At 42.5% G+C, this 19,214-nt stretch overlaps 1 protein-coding gene across 1 annotated transcript; it reads left to right on the top strand.

Annotated features, from left to right (window-relative positions):
• Positions 1-556: 556 nt before the first annotated feature.
• Positions 557-19,019, top strand: map3k21 (mitogen-activated protein kinase kinase kinase 21). Its single transcript, XM_072436285.1, has 10 exons — positions 557-2,161; positions 11,064-11,244; positions 11,341-11,489; positions 11,767-11,942; positions 13,486-13,726; positions 14,040-14,162; positions 15,718-15,868; positions 15,936-16,030; positions 16,113-16,925; positions 17,106-19,019. Exons 1-10 carry the CDS (start codon positions 1,381-1,383, stop codon positions 17,459-17,461), a joined length of 3,066 nt encoding a protein of 1,021 aa, XP_072292386.1. The 5' UTR covers positions 557-1,380; the 3' UTR covers positions 17,462-19,019.
• The last annotated feature ends 195 nt before the right edge of the window (positions 19,020-19,214 follow it).

The raw sequence follows: 19,214 nt of genomic DNA, 5'->3' as shown, positions 1-19,214 counted from the left end.
GGGCCACTGTGCCTCGAGATGCAAAATAAAAATGATATGATAATCATCATCATCATCATCATCATCATCATCATCATCACAATAATAATACATCATTATGTATTGTATTATTTATTTATTTATTTATTTATGTATTTGTTAATTTATTTAAAATCTGTATATGACAATTTACATCACACAATCACAGCAACCTTGCAAACAGAGAATGTTTAAAAGGGGGTCGGTGCAAGCTTAAGGACAGATTTAGAGCAACAGTGATGAGATTCAGATTGTTTAATTCTTACTTCTATGACCATAGAGATATAATTGTCACTATTATGTATGTCTTGTTGTTATCTTGCGCACATAAAACATGGATGAACGTGGATGAACATGGATCCAGCAGACCATTGGTCCAGGATGGTTCATGTGCACTTTTCCCACAGCTCAAGGCGCGCTCGCGCGCTCACATTCCTCCGCAGACTCCTCCCCCTCCCCTGGTGTTGTGGTGGGTCACGTGTCACAGAGTTAACCAATCGGCGTCCTCTACCGTGAACAGCAGAGCGCAGCGACCTCGGCTCCGCCACTGCTACGTCTGGCTCCGTAGAGGACTATGATGGGAGTTGTTTTGATGAAAAAGGACGGATATTTCAAGCGTTTCATTTTTGCAGCTTTGGAAACAATATGTTTTTAAGCCGCCTCAACTCTTGTTTACACAACTGGTCTTCACAGTATAGTATAATGTTTGAATAATCTGTGTTCAAACTACAGAACAACTTTTCCAACTGCGGTATTAGACAGCGGTCTTTTGCTAAGCTAACCTGTTAGCCAAAAGTGCTGTATGTACTTTAGATATGGATTTAACTTTTGCAAAGAACTATTTAAATCTCATAAATCAAAATATTTCCTGAGTGACCATTGCTGTAGCCTTTAAACGTGTTTGGTTCAGTGCTCCTTGAGGACGGGCAGGTGCACCTCTGCGGCACCTGCCAAAACTTTATATCCAGCGCATCAGTGCGAGGCTAGCGTTAGCTCCTGCGTTAGCCCTCATCACACCAGGGCGAAATGCATGATATTATTGAGCTGTTCGTCTCCTTGTAAGAGTGTAGCTTATTAAGCCTTTATTACTGATGATCGCAAACTACTTTGGCTTGACTTTGGAAGCAGCTTTGCTCTGAAGTGACCGTGAGACACTTGAGATTTGGCGACGTGGACCGGAGCTGGTCCTCTCGGGACTTTGGACACCGAGCTTCACTGCGCAGGGAAATCCCCTTTGGTCCTTTGCTCGTGTCATGTCAGATGCGACGTAACGATGCTTCGTACACTTAGTTTTGATCGTCTATAGTCTACAGTTTGACCTTAAGGCTCTGCACCTTATGGTACCGCTACGGCCACCAAGACATGGATGTCTCTCAGGCCGCTTTCCCAAACGGTGAAGGGCGGCCGGAAGGCGGTGGGACGGAGGAGCATGGCTGGACTGAGCCCCCCACAGCGCGGTCGTGGGCCCACTCTGCCCCTCTGTGCCCCTCTCGGTCCCTGTGGACAGCCGCTTATGACTACGAGGCCAGCGGGGAAGACGAGCTCAGTCTGCGGCGTGGGGACGTGGTGGTGGTCCTGTCCAAGGACGCTGCTATATCTGGCGACGAGGGCTGGTGGACGGGCAAAGTTAACCATCGTGTCGGGATTTTTCCATCAAACTATGTCACTTATCAGCCTGCAATTTATCGTATCCCGGCCGTCACGACCCCGGAGCGAGTGCCCGGCTCGCCTGTGCAGCTCCCTTTCGGCGAACTCGTTTTAGAAGAAATCATAGGCGTGGGTGGATTTGGCAAAGTTTACCGAGGAACATGGAAAGATCAGGAGGTGGCGGTGAAGGCCGCGCGACAAGATCCAGACGAGGACATAACAGCAACCGCTGCCAGTGTTAAACAAGAAGCAAAGCTATTTTCAATGCTGCAGCACCCGAACATTATAAAACTAGAGGGAGTTTGTTTGGAGGAGCCAAACCTTTGTCTGGTGATGGAATATGCCCGAGGCGGGACCCTGAACCGGGCTCTGGCCGGAAGACGCATCCCACCTCACATCTTGGTCAACTGGGCCGTCCAGATCGCGAGAGGGATGCACTATCTGCACGAGGGCGCCGTGGTCCCCATCATCCACCGGGACCTAAAGTCTAGTAACAGTGAGTTGTTGTAACCTTGTCATTATTAACTATTCATTTATTATTCATCTTTAAACTCCACGTTGAAGCCCGGCAAACATCTGGTGTGTGTGTGTGTGTGTGTGTGTGTGTGTGTGTGTGTGTGTGTGTGTGTGGCATTCTCTCCTGAGGATGTGAAATCGGGTCAGTTTGCTCAGCTGCACCCCTATTCCCATCCCCTCACCCTTTTACACACACAACACACCTTCCCTGCTCCTCTGCACCTCCAGCTCTTACGGTGTTCAAATATTCTGTGATTTACTAACCATCAGGCCATGTTTTCAACCAACCAGATTGTTAACCTCTGATAATAGAGGTCATAGGGTAAAACAACCTCAGACATTGTCAAATAACACCACACAGGTGATCTACTCTGCTTATCAGCTAATCAATATGTATACAAATGTAATACCTTTTATAAATGGACAATCACAAACATTAGTTTAAATGTAAACTCATTCCTGAATTAATTTGTTGATTTTGGCCGGTAACTTGTGATAACAAAAATATTCCAGTATTTGTTTCAAGACTAAAATGAAAGTTGACCACATAAGATATTGACAAAGAGTCATGTAGCCCCTTGCTCCAGGTGCGTAACACAACCCCTGCACTTTGTGTCACCACAGTGACCCGGGGCAGTGTGGGAGCTCACAAGCTTCACAGGAGACTGTTCAACAGTTCATTAATAAAGTCATGAACATACACGGCATACATCAAACGTCTCTGGTAAATAAGATAAGATAAGATAAGATAAGATAAGATAAGATATTCCTTTATTGTCCCACATGGGGAAATTTCATTGGTGCAACGCAGGTAGATACAGAGGTAGATCCAGAAGAACAGATCACTTATAGGAAGTCTGAAAAACACTTTCAGTAGAAGATCTCCTATAAATAAATAAAAACTCCCATAGACAAATAAATAAATAAATACCATTGCATGTGATCCCGACAGTAATTGCACATGAATATGTCACGACAGCACATAGATTGCACATGGATTTCACAGTAATTGCACATACGACAGAATTGCACATCAATATTAGGTTAGGTCAGTATTGCGCCGGGATAACGTGACGATCTCCGGGTAAGACGACTGTTCTCTGCAGTTTCATGAGTTCCTCCTTTGTGTAAACGCGGTACGAGCCGGGGGGCGGAGCCGGAGCCGGGGGGCGGGGCCGGAGCCGGGGCCGGGGGACTCAGAGCCAAGACACATCGCAACGACACGACGAAAACACTCAATCCAGCCGAATAAAGTCAAAACAAGTTAATTTAAAGCGATTCCAGTGCGTGTCCCGATCGTTCGTGAAGTTCCTCTTTCATATAAACGTGTATATAAACGTGTACCGACGACACGCCGTACTTTAGCGCGGCCGGAGGGCGCGGGGGGGGGCTGGTGGGCTCGCTCGGAGCTAGCTCACGTCACAACAACACAACGAACGCAACGAAAAACGCTCAAATCCAGCCGAAAAAAGTCAAAAACAGTTGAATTAAAAAACTATTCCAGCGCGTGTCCCTATCGTACAGTAAAATAGAAAAAATATACTAACTATATTTACAAAATATAGGAGATAAAGCACAATAAGTGTGAGAAAGAAGAGAGAGCGTTTACATGCAGAACAGAATGAGTAAATTAGGACAGATTGGCAGTTCAACAACTTAAAGGTTATTGAAGTATTGTGAAAATGTATCACATATGCATCAGAAATGAGAAAATGACTCTTAAGATCTTTTAGGGAAGAGTACATTGTAATTATTGATTGTCAAACCTTATGATGGTTGTGAAAGTGGAGCGTGAGTATTACAATCATATACCAGTACTCTTTATAGCAGGTGCAAACTCTGAAGGTATGAAATGTAAAGTAAATACAATAAATATTGAAATGTAAAAGGACACAAGCCGATATGATCATAATAACAGTTATTAGCAGCCCCACCAGATTCAGCAGTGAGCCGAGAGTGCTTGGCTCAGGAGTTGTAACATCTGTATCAATATTAGTGTTGACTTAGATTTGAATGGGGTGAAGGTTTGTGTTTGCCTGTAAAGAGGGCAGAGGTTCAGAAAAGCCTGTCTGCTCCACACATGGAAGAGTCTGCTATCTGCACTGCCTCTGTAGTTGGCCTTGACCAGTTTAGAAAAGCACTGGTTTTATACTCTGATATATATATATATATATATATATTTACATACATAGCTGAAGGGCGGGTTGAGGTTTGGGACACATCTGAAAAAGCCGACACTTTTAGACTTGAGTTGCACTGATGTACTGAAAGTCAACAAAAGGACCCTCAGGTAAACACAGCCAAAACACCTCATCTTAGTCTTGACTCAACTTCTCAGCCAGTCATTTATCAACTCGCAGTATACACACTCTCCCACAGACAAACATGCAGCTATTTGATCAATGATTAGCCTGTAAAGTAATATGTTGGAAGTCATTGAGATTTGGCCAATCTCTTTTGTGTTTTTCAACCTAATCTGGAAAATCCCAGCCTGCAGGGAGGAATGTTGCTAATGAGGGATAAAAGCTTAACATACGTTTGCACAATAGACTGGTCAAGCAGCGGTTGCTAGGCTACTGTGGCCAAAAGAATGGCTAGAACTCGGAGGGTCTCAAAGCCCTGGTTTTGTTTTGTTCCGTTCATATTTAATCTCCCAGAGAGCAGCTCCTTTTATTGGCTCAGACTGAGGGGGCTTCCTTCTTATTTCTCTTCCATCTTAACTTATCTTTCCACTCCTGTCACCTCTAGCTTTTGGGCGTGCACCAAAATAGAAAAGTTATAGATTTTACAATACATTCACGGTACTTGTATTTAATGATTGTACACATTTAAGTATACAATGTGCTTCATACATTTCCAGTGCTTTTAAATTTACTATTATTATTATTTTGAGATTTATTTGTTTTAGATAGTTTGTTTTTTATTTTGCTGATATCAAATGCCTCCCTCAGGTGAGGAGGAGTGTGGTGATGTTTTTAAAAACTCTATATCCGACCAAAATAATAAGAGTGAAACTTGGCCCAGGGCCAGCGGCCCAAAGCCACATAAAGTAGAGTTTCACTTCTGGTACAGCAGTCACTATGTCAGGAATGTGTGTAGAATACCATTGGAACCGGTGCAGTTTGTTTGGAGCCTGTGCACTGTCATGACATATCATTGTTTTAATTAGGACTTGGTAAAAGTCCTAATTGTGAAACAACCTAAATGTATAGTATCAATACATGTATATTAGTAATGAAAACAGTGACTATTATATGTTGAGCCTAGAGGAGGTATTCCCAAAGTTGGACATGGTGTCCAGGGCAGCTTTGCTCCATCTTCTCCACAATTACCCCGGTGACACACAGACAGTTAGTGCCTGTCTTTCTGTGTGCAGAGAATGGGCAGAGGGAGAGAGGAGGAGTGGAGATGCTTTCACAGTGTTTTTTATGACCTCTCCCTGACTGCACCTATTGTTATGGGACAGGCTGAAAAGGGAAAAGGCCCACAGCTGAGAGGAGCTACCTTCAAAATCAGCCAATGGCCTCCCTGGCACGCTGGCACTTTAATAGATGCTAACGTGGCAGAAAGCTCCTTGGGCTACACTTTCAGGTTTGAATGCCCGGTTTATGAGCTGATTTGAACTTGAACACCAAAAGAGGAAGTAGCAGACAAAGCAGCCCAGAGAGACGTGACCATGATGGATGGATTTAGCCAGCCTTTCGCCCTGATCCTTTTCCCATCATCCACGTTAATTTCAACTGAGACAGACCTGCCACTACAGTAAGCACTTTCGAAGGCTGATGGCACTGCCACTAGAACAACTCTAACATTGAAAACAGAACTGGAGAAGTCAAACTTGCTGAGGGAAGAGCAACAGATGACCGTAATTGACAGCATATTGCTTATGAGGTGCCCATTAGTATCGGCAGTGTACTGGGCCATTTTCAATTTCAAATATAACTATTCATAATTGTAAATATTACAATTATGAATAGTTATTATTCATAATTTATAATCTTTTACAGTTACTTTTCTTACACAAATCCACCAATACAAGCCTTATATTTTAGGTGTATGTTCTTAGACTCATTACACTTTGTTTTTAAAAAATGTTCAAGTTAAAAAATTACAGGTTGAATGGACGATTTTTTTGGCACAAATCTGAGTCTTATTTCCTCGTGGCGTGGACTGCTGATTAGTCCTGCCACGTATCAATCATAAAACGCACCTACCGCTCACCTGCAGCCGCGTCTGGCTCGTCCTCACGTTTCCGCGTGCCTAAGCGCATGGATCTATCATGATATAGTTCCCTCAGTGTACGGGACAAAATGAAGACGGAGAAAGACAGTTCGAGCTGACGCAGAAGTGGACGGAAATCTACGGCAGACAAGAGATGTGATGTGATCCGTCGCGCTAATAAACAAACGCACGTGTGTGTTGTATCAGTCCGCACGGGGGAGTGGCATGCGCACTTCCGCAACGAGTTCTCAAATTGCCGAAAAATCGTCCATTGCGCCTTTAATCAAGTATAAATCCACCTTGTAATTGCATGATTTATCTAGAATACACTAATAATGGACAATTTACAAATGACTTGTACATTGTAGTGGTCTAAGCAGCAGCACATATGCCAGGCTCTGTGCTCTCAGCAGCATGAGATAGATTTCTATCTCATGATTTGAACAGAATTTAGATTTCAAACATTGCATGAACAAATACCTTTTGAAGTACAAATGAAGAAATAATGAAATAATTCAGCTCCTACATGTACACACAAATTCTACTACTTTTTAACATAAAGAGTTTAAAGAGAAGATGGAGCTAAAAAGTAGTGATCCTTAGCTAATGTAAACATGCTGATAATTTGTAGATTTAGATTTGTAGGTTGTAGATGGACATGTAGATTTCAACATGGTTTGAAAACGTGTTGTTTCCAAAACAGTCTAAATTCAGCTGGAGGCTCTGGGAGCAAAGGAAAGAAGCGTGAGACCAGCTTTGAAGACAGCAGCTCCGCGTATGATCTTCCCTCTGCCTGCTCATGAAAGATGGCTCTGCGTGAAGACCATGGACAGACCGAGGGTGGGGTCTGCCTCGGGGGGCAGCCAGCTCCAGTTGCGTTTCACTGTTGTCTACTTTTTTAGAAGAAAAAGGAAACACAGAAGTAATTGAGTTACCTTAAGTATCGGTACATACACAGTTAACTGTGTGTGTTTTGTGTATCAAGGTTTTTTATTAAAGCATCAAAAAAGTTGCTGTTATTACAGCAAGTTATTGTAATGTCAATGGTCACAACAAGCAAATCACAAATGCTGCAATTTTGCCTAGCCTATCTTTTGAACACACCTGCTCATGTTTAAAACACGTACCTACTATTAAAACATAAATGCAACCGGCTCGTCAGAAAGAAAGAAAATCACGTTACAATGCACAGTCTCCTATGTACAAACTGAAATATAACATGCACTAGTACATAATGGGTAGATTCGGTGTTCATTTGGAAACAGTTCTTTAATGTGAATTGAACTCTCAATCTTGTTAAAGCTTGTTTGTCTTTGAGAGACCCTAGAAATTAGAGGAGGTCACAGGAGGTGGGCATCAAAGTGGAGTTGGTAACAAAGCCAGGCTGGACCAGAGCCATGCATGAGTGAAGAGACCAGTGTGGGTCCTGCGCTTTTGGCAAGATTCTCTCATAGTTTGGTCCACTTGCTTTTGTCCATGAACAGTTTCTCAGTAGTGTGGGTTTACTCTCTGAAGCAGCATCTATTTATAAAACATATATTTTTTTACCGTAGTTCTAGATTTGTTGGAATGCCATATTAAATCCACAGCCAAAACGGTTGTGCCAAAGAGATTAATGTAAAACAAATCAGTTCAAACGCACGAGCTGATGTATGATGTGTGGGGATAATGTGAACTCAGCCAAATCACTTAATTTTGCCACGATTAATTTCTCAATTGACCTTATAAATGATTATACCGGTAAGTATCCATATCAGGTACTTAAAGTTATGGTATATAAACATGTAGAACATGAAGAAAACCACTTGGACTTTAGGGCCTGGAATCTTCTTTTTCATACAATACTCAGGACATGATTTGTGCCATTATCAAAAGATTGTACTGCATAATCACCATCCAGATTGTCCAAGACAAGAAAGAAATGCAAAGAAAGATATAATAATAATAATAATAATGCCTTGAATATACAACATGTTTTTAAAGGGGTTACCCAAAGTGCATTAAAATGCATTATTCATCCAGTCCACACTCGGTGGTGTGAGCTACTGTTGCCACAGCTGCCCTGACATATGAAATGTCAGCAATGTCAACACTTTTTTTCTGCTATTGGTACTTTAGAGCTTAGAACTACAATTATCATATTCTGGAGTAATCAAGTTCTGTTTTGAATCCTGTGGAACAAAATGGCTGAACTAAAAAGTGTTTTTGTCTGATGAACGTCAGCATGGAGTCATGTCGACAGAAGATACTGTCTTTTATCAGAGATTTCTAGAGGGCTGACACTGAAGTACCAGGGAGCCACAAAGAAAGTATTTGGCATGATATTCTATAGGCCAATCAGAGCAGACCGAGTTTATCCCCAAACCACTGTTCAGCTGGGCTGTGTAACTGTGTAACCATAAGTCATTATGAACCTACAGAGCATGCTGGGAGGAATCTATGGAATCACTGAAAGTGCGCTTGACAACAGGAAGTAGGAGTATATCATTGGTGCAGTGAAACCTGTTTGTAATGGAATTCCCATTGTTGCTACCTGGGTAGAGGATCCCCTCAGTGCCCAAGGCTAGTAATGGCACCATTAGTTGTGTTTTAATGCAGACCCAAAGGAGCTACACTAGACAGAGCTAAAAACACAGACCACTGTGTCCACTGTTTAAGTTCACTGCAAGATCAAGGCTCAGAAACATGGCAGCACACCACAAATTTGAGTTCTATGTGCTGCACATGCTTCATTCATAGCTCTACTGAAGTCTAATAGCAGGTTATCTCCAAGATATAGTGTGTGATTTCATGACAGTTTAAGGAAAGGCCATAAATAGGATAAGGATAAACTTGAAGATACAACAACACAGGGTTATCAAAAAAGCGTGTATTTTGTGAGGCTAAATTCTCTGATGTGTAGCTTGGCCCTGAGCTGGAGTGTCTTAGGCTGTCCACACCCTACTGCCATGTTGGGTCGGTGTTTTTGTTTGACCTCGTCAGTTAACTTGTGAAAAAAAACATATAGACCATTATCTAGTTAGGTAGTCAGTACATTTACATGCGAACGAAAAAAACAAATTGTTGCTTTAATCCGATACAATTAGACATCTTTGTGTGCATGTAAACACCTTACTCCGATAGAAATCGGCGTTAAAAAAGATTATGCGGTTGTGTTCGGTTTCCTCGGGCCACTTTAATCGCACTGAAACTAGACGAGGCTTGTGCACATGCTCCACGGCCCACGCTGACGTATGACAAAAACATACAAGGAAGCCGGTCGCAGAAGAAGAACACAACCGTAAGTCGCAGTCACTCACAAGAGAAGAATCACCAAAGCAGCAGCATGGCAGAATCTCTAAGAAACGGACATTTTTGGAAAGAAGACGAGACTGTGCTTATGTTAACCCTGCTGAAGGACTTAAACATTTTAAGATACATGGACGGGGGGAGAAAATGCCGCCCTGTCAGTCTGTCGCATGATAGTTGTTTATATGTGACGCAAAAGGTCAACCGGAATGGGGGGGCGTATTAGTCCGCTGAAACGAGGCATATCGCCATAGAGTGTTAGGAGGACGACGTTCTTGTCAGGAATTCGACTTTCTCGTCTGCCTCGTCTGCATGTATACTTGGACAAGGACAGAGTTTTGTCCAGATGCCAAAACCAAATGTTATAAAAACTGTTTTTTTTTTGTAATCATGTAAACACACTGACTAAGGAGTGTGTGTTTTGGCACGTTATCGTTTTGTAGGACTGTGGTCCAAGGTCACGGAGCAGTGTAAAAGTGGAAAAAAAAACAGCAAATATAATAAAATTTAACTTTCTCAGAGCATACACTGTAAAGTGTATCTTTACGCTTATCTGTGTCTGTTGTTTTTCCCATGGGAATTTGACCACAAGGTCCAAGTGCGGACAAAGGGTGGACCGGTTATATCACACTCCTTTGTTTCCCAGCTCAATATTTTCACTTTAAGTTGCTCGTTTAAGGTGCCTAAAGGTTTTTTTAAACGGCTTTGAGACTCACCGCTGGAGCAGAGGAGACTACAAAAGGTTGAGTTGTGACTTGGATCTTTGCGTGTCAATAATGAAATGGGACAGTCTGTAATGTGAGGAGATCTTGGCAGGGGTTAAAAACAAAATGTTGAAAATCACACCATAAGCATCAAAGGATCAAAGAGTCTTAAGTTGTCTGCTCACGCGATGGCATCTTTCAATGACCGAACACCACCAAGTTATTAGTATTTGTCGAACAATAGATTTTTGTGATTGGAAGGTAGTTTTGTTTTAGCTCCAATGGTATTCTGACATCTATCTGCTGAAATTGTCTTTACAATCGTCCACAAATATCAGTGCTTGCTTGCATATATATGTAGTTTTATTGTAAAAGTATGAAATTACTATTCATTTCCTCATCTGGAGGATCTTAAATTAAAGCAAAATGATAAAAGAAAATTGTGATCTTGAAATGCGTGATAAAAGTATTTTCTGTAAGTGTAAGAGTTATGATTTTGTGGTTGAGAATTAGTTTTAAATTAGTAGATTTTAAATATTTGCAATTAAAGCTGTGTATTGATGTTGCTTTTAATTATATTAATTAGAGTTGCAAACTTTCTAACCTCTGAATCGTAGCCAAAACCATTGAATTCACAATTCTCACTGTATGGTCTGTTGTGTCCCTTAGTTTTATTACTTGAAACGATTGAGAATGATGACATCGGGAGGAAGACGTTGAAGATCACGGACTTCGGCCTCGCTCGGGAGTGGCACAAAACCACAAAGATGTCCGCCGCCGGCACATACTCCTGGATGGCCCCTGAGGTCATTAAGTCATCCCTCTTCTCCAAAGGCAGTGACGTGTGGAGGTACGTGAACAGGCGCGCGCTCTTGAACCTGCTACATCTGGTGTCGCTTTTGAGCCTGAAATAGTGACATACTGATTCATGTTGTCTTTGTTACAGCTATGGCGTTTTGCTGTGGGAGCTGTTAACTGGAGAAGTGCCGTATCGAGGGATTGATGGCCTCGCAGTAGCGTACGGTGTTGCGGTCAATAAACTGACGTTACCCATCCCATCCACATGTCCTGAACCCTTTGCCAAGCTCATGGAAGGTGAATCACACTTAAGTCTGCCTAAAAACAAAGGATTACAATTCACATTTCAAACAATCCATTGTGTCACTTTTGTTGCACAACTCCAAATAGACCAAGTTGCTTTTGGAGAATGGCATGTCGTGTCTCGTATAGTTACAGATTAAGGCTTTGTTACCACACTGCCTGGCTTACTGTGTAGTTAATATGTAATTGTCCTGATCTTATCCTGTTCAGCAGCAGAAAATGGTGTAACACAAGACAAACTCATGTGTTCTTAATCAATGTTGTTCTACAGAATGCTGGGACCAGGACCCTCACGTGCGCCCCTCGTTCTCCAGTATTCTGGAGCAGCTGTCGGCCATAGAAGAAGCTGTGATGGCCACCATGCCCCAGGACTCCTTCCATATTATGCAGGACGACTGGCGTGTAGAAATCCAAGAGATGTTTGATGAGCTTAGGACCAAAGAGAAGGTAATGGCATTTTCTTTCAGATTACTTCAAATCAAGCAATGAATCAACAACCACGGTTACATTAAACATGTATTAGTTCTAAAACGCATAGTATTGATTAGGACTGGGAGGCACAGTGTCCCTAACGATTCGATACATGGCATATGATACGTCTTGATGCGCTATAATCAATATATAATGCTTATTCTGCGATGTGTCGCTATTTCTTAAGAATCAGATACATTTTAACAACCTGTAGGCAATTTGAAGGCGGGTTCAGGGGCCATCCTCCCTTGTTGACATAATATTAGGTTTTTTTTTCTTCTGCCTCTGCTGCAGACACACAGCAGCTCCGCACGTTCCTGTGTGTGCGCAGCGGCCTGTATTTGTTGTTGTACTTTGTATTACGGAGCGTGATATTCAGACTGTAAACAAACTAAAAGGAACAAGAGAAAAATATGTTTATCTGCACTAAATAAGTAATCGTACTCCATATCTGCCCCAAGTGGTTACAGTAAGATGTATTATTATGGCATTGGAAAGTAATAGTTTGTGACCAAATTATCCAAAATCAGTAGCATAGCAGTAGGATATAACAAAAATCTATCTAAAACTCACCAAAATCCAGAAAATTACTACTGTTTTATTGAAAACCCAGTTTTAATGATCAAGCCTGTAAATATGTCAAATGTTTTGAACAAACAAGTTTCTTTTGTCTGAAAAAGCAAACAAACTGTTGCACAAAATAATTAGGCAAAATATACCAAAAACTACTCATGGCGATATATTGATACAGCGATACGGTAGCACCAAATGTAGTATAATGATATATGGATATTTCAGCACACCCATAGTATTAGTCCCTGGGAACAGCCTGAACACCCCTGAGGATAACCAGTTGCATTGAGTGAGCAGACTAATCGCCTGTTTAACAAAACAACCCATTAGAGTTGAGGCGTTCAGCGTACTTCCCCTTGTTAAGACCTTAATCTGCTCTCTGTACAAGTCCCTCGTCACTGGCTTAAAGTGGGGGGTTCATTAGTGTGTTAAGAAACTGCAAAATCAGCAAATGGATCAGCCAACGGCGGACTGAATCACGGTTTGTCCGGTTTATGAACGGATTAATTTAAATTGTTAAAATTGTTGCTTTGCTTTTTTTCTTCACAAACTTGTCTTTGCGTTTTCTTCCGTTTTGTGATATTTTACGGCAATTGTAGGTTGTCACTACAGCCCAGTAATTAGTAATGAAAATGTCTGAAATAATAAACAGTCAGAAATCCACAGCTGTAAACGCTGGTAAATTAATTCTGGATTACAGTCTGTTCATATTTCTATAACTATTCGAACTGCTCCTGGTTATTCAGAAGGGATTGTATGTTGTATTATTTGAGTTGCTGTGTCCAAGTCATTTCCCTCATATGATTAACATTCTAGGTCTACAAACTAGACTGCAACGGTCAACCAATTAGAGAAGCTGTAGTTCTACAAATAGTTGTAAGAGTTTTCCCTTGACAGTCACGTGCTAGTTCTCATTGCGGATGGCATGTTTGTGTGCCTGTTTCAGGAGCTGCGTTCCCGGGAGGAGGAGCTGACGAGAGCCGCTCTTCAGCAGAAGTCTCAAGAGGAGCTGCTGAAGCGCCGAGAGCAGCAGCTCGCCGAGAGGGAGATCAACGTGCTCGAGAGAGAGCTCAACATCCTCATCTTCCAACTCAACAAAGACAAGCCCAACGTGAAGAAGAGGAAAGGCAAATTCAAACGCTCCCGCCTCAAACTCAAGGATGGGAACCGCATCAGTTTGCCCTCAGGTTAGACTCAAAGGGTCCACTGTTCCCCAGATGTGATCTTTTTACCTAGAACTATCTTGCTGTACGTCTGGAGCAAATGTATAGAAACACTTACATTACTTACGCAATACATAAGCATTTGATGTCACAATTATTATTTAGTTTTGTCTTTGCATGTGTGCCAAATCCTGCTTTTATACTTTTAAATGTTGATCTTGAACTTTTATGTTGCACGACGCAATGTTCATTTTCATTAGTCATCACTAATCTAGTCTTTAATCTGCTATTGTTAAAACTGAAGTGCTAATCTTCATGTGCGTGTGTTCCGTTGTAGATTTCCAGCACAAGATCACGGTGCAGGCGTCGCCCTCTATGGACAAGAGGCGGAGCCTGCACAGCACCAGCTCGTCCCCCCCCAGCAGCCCCACCCTCATCCCACGGCTGCGGGCCATTCAGCGTGAGTTTTACAGTCGGCGTGTTGCGGTCCCGCGCTGGGTCAAGTGCATAAATTGTAACTCGGTCAAATCTTTGTGTCAACAGTGAGGACTATTTGGAATGTTTTTAGTGTGCACTTCACTCCAGACTTTATGGGAGCTGTAACATTCACATTGAAAGGGCAACGCCAACAAAAGGCCCCGAGCCACAAGCTGACAGCCAGTTGTTTGAACAGTTTGATAATGGCTTTAGTCACGCACCGACGCCCCTGCAATAACTGGAACAAATTCCTCCGGCGCATTTTATAGACACTCTCCCATCTGACATTTTTGGGGGGCATGTGACGATGAGCCATCATTGAAAACACACAGGCACACTTTAATATTGTACTGGGATCCTTTTACAGAAGAAGAGTGCTCAGCTATAAACACTAATATCACACTATAAACAAACTAACTGGAATACAGCACATGTCAAATGTTCTGGGTTTGCTCTCTCTAGGCTGATTGTAGCTATCTCAAGATTTAGAGGGAAACAGGCTGCATTTTGCAAATCAGAGATTAAATATGAGTCCAATAAATGTTTTGTTCTTTTTTTTTTTTTGCTTTTTATGAGCAGTGAATCAAGTGTAAAGTGGTGTTATATTTACATTGGCCATGTTAGATTATTAGATTAGATTAGAAGAGAAGCTTGGAAACAATCAGATTGTTAAGTGATCATTCTTGCTATGTTGGGATAGCATCTGTCCACTTAGTGAAGTCTTGTCCAGTCTTCCATCAGACCTGATGAGAGTTGTCCAAAAATAAAAGACGCTATACTAATTATTACTCAAGCTCTCATCAAATCTATGTATATTAAGTGTTGGTCCAATTTAGTTCTATTTTTGGAATTTTGTTTGTATCAAGTGTTTTTTCAGAACTGGGAATTAAGAGCACATAATAATATTAAAACAACTTCCATTAGTTTGTGTTGAAAATTGCATTCCATGGTCTTAAAAAAGGCTTATTCTTCATTGTGGTATCAAAAGTGTCATTTAGTATTGATGTTTCAAGTTTGAGTCTTCAATATTGACCCATGAAGTAACATGACCCTAATGTAAAAGGAGAACATGTTTCATACAGTGGTACTGCATGTCTGCTGGGGGTAACGCCCATGTCTGCCCTCCTCAGTGACCTTCTCTGTGCAGAGGGACAGTTTGTATGTCTATCAACAGGACGTGGATCTGAGCAGCGAGCTCTACTCTGGGAAAGGCAAGGCTCGAGTTCCACATGTAACAGCGGTGTACTTCTGAACACTGGTGGCTAAATTGGAAGATGTGTGGGGCTTTGGTACTTCCCATCACTACTTTCTTTGTGGGAAAATGAACAACAATTACTGGCTTCCTTAATAGTTACTAACATGTCTTGAGGCTTGGGACATGCTTTGGTTTTAAAGCATCATATTTTTGGTACAAAGCAACAGCCAAGCATGTCTCAAAGTATAGATTACACAATGAATATAAAGGCAACTGATTCTTTTCTTTGTATCTGTTGATTAAATGAGCTGTTACAGCCTGAACCTTGCTCTGTATTCAACAGTCACTAAAGATGAGAGCAATCGTACGTGGGGCCGCAGCTCCCCCTTGAGGCCGGAGGAGTTCGATGATGTGAAGAAGGGAATCAAAAAGAAGGGAAGAACATGGGGCCCCAGTTCAGTGCAGACCAAGGAGAGACCTAATGCAACTGAAAGGTATTGTCCAGTGTGCGCACACTGTTGTGTTATGGTTCATAATGGTGTATGTTGGGTGTGATTTCAGAGTGCGGCCGCTCTCAGACGGCAGTAATCCCTGGTCCACCACTCTTGATAAATGTCAGAAGAATGTCCCTCTTGCTGCACTTTTCGCTGAACAAGGTGAACTGAAGACAAATTGCTCGATTTATAAACAAAATTCAACAAAAAGAATTGCATAATGACTTTAGTTTGTTTTTTCCAGCTGGTCTCGGTAAAGATGAAATGTTTCCTCTGGACTTTCCGGACAGTAGCATCAAACCAAAGCAGCTCAAGTTCCCCAACCAGGTCTACATTGATCTACCTCTGTGGAGGGACGAGCAGCAGCCCCAGAGTTCCAGTGGACAAAGTGGGTTTGGGGACAGCAGTGCAGGTCCGGCAAGTCCGAGTGGTCCGTCTGAGATTGCTGAAGACCCCTGCACCACCACTTCCACCTCATCTGCCTCCACCACGCCTCAGCACACACCCACCAACAGCCTGAAGAGGACAGCTGCCAGGCGCAAAACGGACATGGTGCTGTACGGCTGCGGCTCGCTGCTGGCATCGGTCGTCCTGGGATACGACTTGCGGGATGCGCTCAAGAACTCTGCCTCTGCAGAGGAGACCGAGCCACAAAAGGAGGAAAAGAAAAAGAAGGAGGGTCTTTTCCAACGCGCCACCAGGTTTCGCCGGAGCACCTCGCCTCCAAACACCCGGCCTCGTAAAGATGAGGCGTCCAATCCCACCACTGCCACAAACACACCCGTCAATCTCATCTCCATGTCGGCCATCATGGAGGGCAACTCCACCAAATGTCTTATACAATCAGAGGCCGAGCTCCCCCAGACCAGCCCTGTGAAGGACGAGGCAACCGCTAACAACAACCTGCCACAACTGCCCAAGCAAGATCCTACAGTGAATGGTCAAAGCAATAAGCCCACAGTCCAGCAGAGCACCGCACCGAGCAGACCCCCACCAGAAGTCAGTAACAACAACCCAGCCACACGCCTGCGCCGCAAGAAGTACAACAATCACATCAGTGAGTCTAACCATCTCTAACTCAGTCCGACCTCGTGCCAAGGCCACTGTTATCCTTTAAGAACTAACCACATGTGTGACATCATTGTGTGGCCGATATATGAGCTCCTGGACAATGTAAATCAGTAAATAAGCCAGATCCTTACTTATGCTTGTCCAATTATTTCTGTTTGTGTCTCAGCAAATGGCCCGACCACACTACCAAACCCTATGGCGGTGCACAAGAAGCAAGAAAAGGAGAAGAACGGTGGGACAGATGCGCCCCCTGGAGGTGAGACAGGGCCCAAACCACGGCCGGTGTCTTTAAGGGCCCTGCTGCGAGGGCGCAACAAGAGCTACTCTCTGGGCCACTACGCTGGAGACAAAGCGGCGCAGAACCTGAGCATGGTGCTGGGCTCAGAGGTGTCTGTGGGCTGCTCTCTGCTAGACATGGACACAGAGGGACAGAAGAGGGACTGCACGGTGCCACTGTGTCGCATCCAGAGCTCCCCCGGCAGAGCCTCGCTCTTTGAACTGGAGAAGAAGTTTCTCTCGTAGATGTCCTGGAGGCGACCGTGGACAACATGTGGATGGGAGACAGGCTGCCTAACTGTTCTTTAATGTAGAACCAGCCATGTGTTTCTGCTAAGTTTTCCAGAGATGACTTCTGTACGGCTTTAGAGAGTAACAAGGAACAAGACCAGCTCATTTTCACAGCCACCTTTGTTCACACATGTGCTTTTTACCTTTCCTCTGTTCTGTTAGTGCAGCTTAACGTTGACCGCAGCTGCACCTTTTGCAACACAAACCCTCACCTTTATATTTATATATTTTTATAGGTAATTTAATATGAAGAAACTTGACTTTAGCAGAGTCGAGTACTTATGCTTTTAGATTTTGGCTGGAGAATCATGCATGCATGTACCCTCAAATGTTCGTCTGATTTGTAAATATGTTTTCTTGATTTCTTCCAGTGCTGCAAGCTGTTTGTACTGCATGTGCAGTACAGTCTGTACGGGTGCCTGAACCTGGTCCTCCCAAAAACCAGAGTTACTACTGAGTCTTCCACTCGATTTTAATGTTTATAATATAGATTTTGTAAAAGTATTAGAAATAGTATTGTTTTCTACTTTATTTTTGGTCAAAGTCAAGATTCTAGTCATTGAAAGATTGCACAGTCTGGGAGTGGTCATAAAGCAAAAGCAACACGGTCAGACCTAATTCAGGTGTATTATGCAACAGATGCATTTTTAAGTATGTAGGAGTATTGGTGCCTTACAAATATGTAAATCTGAGTTTACAAAACGTTTACATTCAAGATTTGCTTTCCTAAACACAGGAGTTTGTCGAGAAAAAAAAATCACAGCAATAATGTTGAAGCTTGTCATTGTTCACTGCTGCGTCTGCCTGTGAGATGAAGGGCTCTCACTGTTTTTCTGTTCAACATGGCCACTCCCAGGTACTTCCTTAAAGACAAACATAACATCTATGACCCATTGACTGATGATTGCTGTTTGCAAACCTAAATCACTGTTCTACTGAAATCGTTTTTTTTTTTTCTTTCCCTAATGTACACATTGGGTGCATATGTTTCCAAATAGTGCAAATACTGTGTTTCCATGTGTATATGGTCTTTGGAGCTGATGTGGAATGTGAGCTGCTCTGTATTGTATGACTGCTGTACATGTACCACTGTCGAAGCCGCGCTGATCAACGGTTTAACCTGCATCAGTGGGACAGTCGAGTTCACCCACAGAATCATGGTTTTAAAAAGTTTCATGTTGCCATATTTGGGCAAAACGTTGACGCTGATGACCACTGTGCCGATGACATTCCATTCAGTTTGTAGCAATAATGTGAGACTGTTGGCTATGGGACCAAATTACTATTCAAGACTAAGGCGTCTTTCTCCAGGACCAAAACCACTGATCCTAGCTGCTATCGGGGAGTTTTTTTTAAACTCCTCTGTCTAAAATGTAATGAACAACCCCTCATTGTGAGCATTTTTATATCACTGACATGACATCAGTGATTGGTTAACTTAACAGTATTGGTTACTTCACCACTGATCGATTGAAAGTATCAACATTTTAAATAAAGGCTAAATTAAGCTCAATGTTTCCGTCTCTTTTGGAAAGTATGTAATGTAACAGGTGCACGCATCACACATGGCTTTGTTAACTATTTATTTATTATAATTAATCACATTCATATAATGCTGGTATTTAAAGGTACATATTTAACTTTTCTGGTGGACCCTTGTCTTCATGTAAATGGCTCTGTTATCTGAAATGTACAGACTCTATAACAC

The sequence above is a fragment of the Eucyclogobius newberryi genome, unplaced genomic scaffold (genome assembly GCF_026437365.1).
Source record: "Eucyclogobius newberryi isolate DKJ021-1_F unplaced genomic scaffold, fEucNew1.0.hap1 SCAF_8, whole genome shotgun sequence".
NCBI lineage: Eukaryota > Metazoa > Chordata > Actinopteri > Gobiiformes > Gobiidae > Eucyclogobius > Eucyclogobius newberryi.
The sequence above is the reverse complement of the archived record's forward strand: the minus strand, read 5'-3'. Positions and strand labels throughout refer to the sequence as shown.

What these genes read in the sequence shown, in the direction of transcription:
- map3k21 (XM_072436285.1), top strand. Translation starts at nt 1,381, where the DNA reads ATGGATGTCTCTCAGGCCGCTTTCCCAAACGGTGAAGGGCGGCCGGAA. An exon ending in CCGCATCAGTTTGCCCTCAG is followed by an intron (nt 13,727 to 14,039) that starts GTTAGACTCAAA and finishes GTTCCGTTGTAG; the next exon opens with ATTTCCAGCACAAGATCACG. An exon ending in TGCACTTTTCGCTGAACAAG is followed by an intron (nt 16,031 to 16,112) that starts GTGAACTGAAGA and finishes TGTTTTTTCCAG; the next exon opens with CTGGTCTCGGTAAAGATGAA.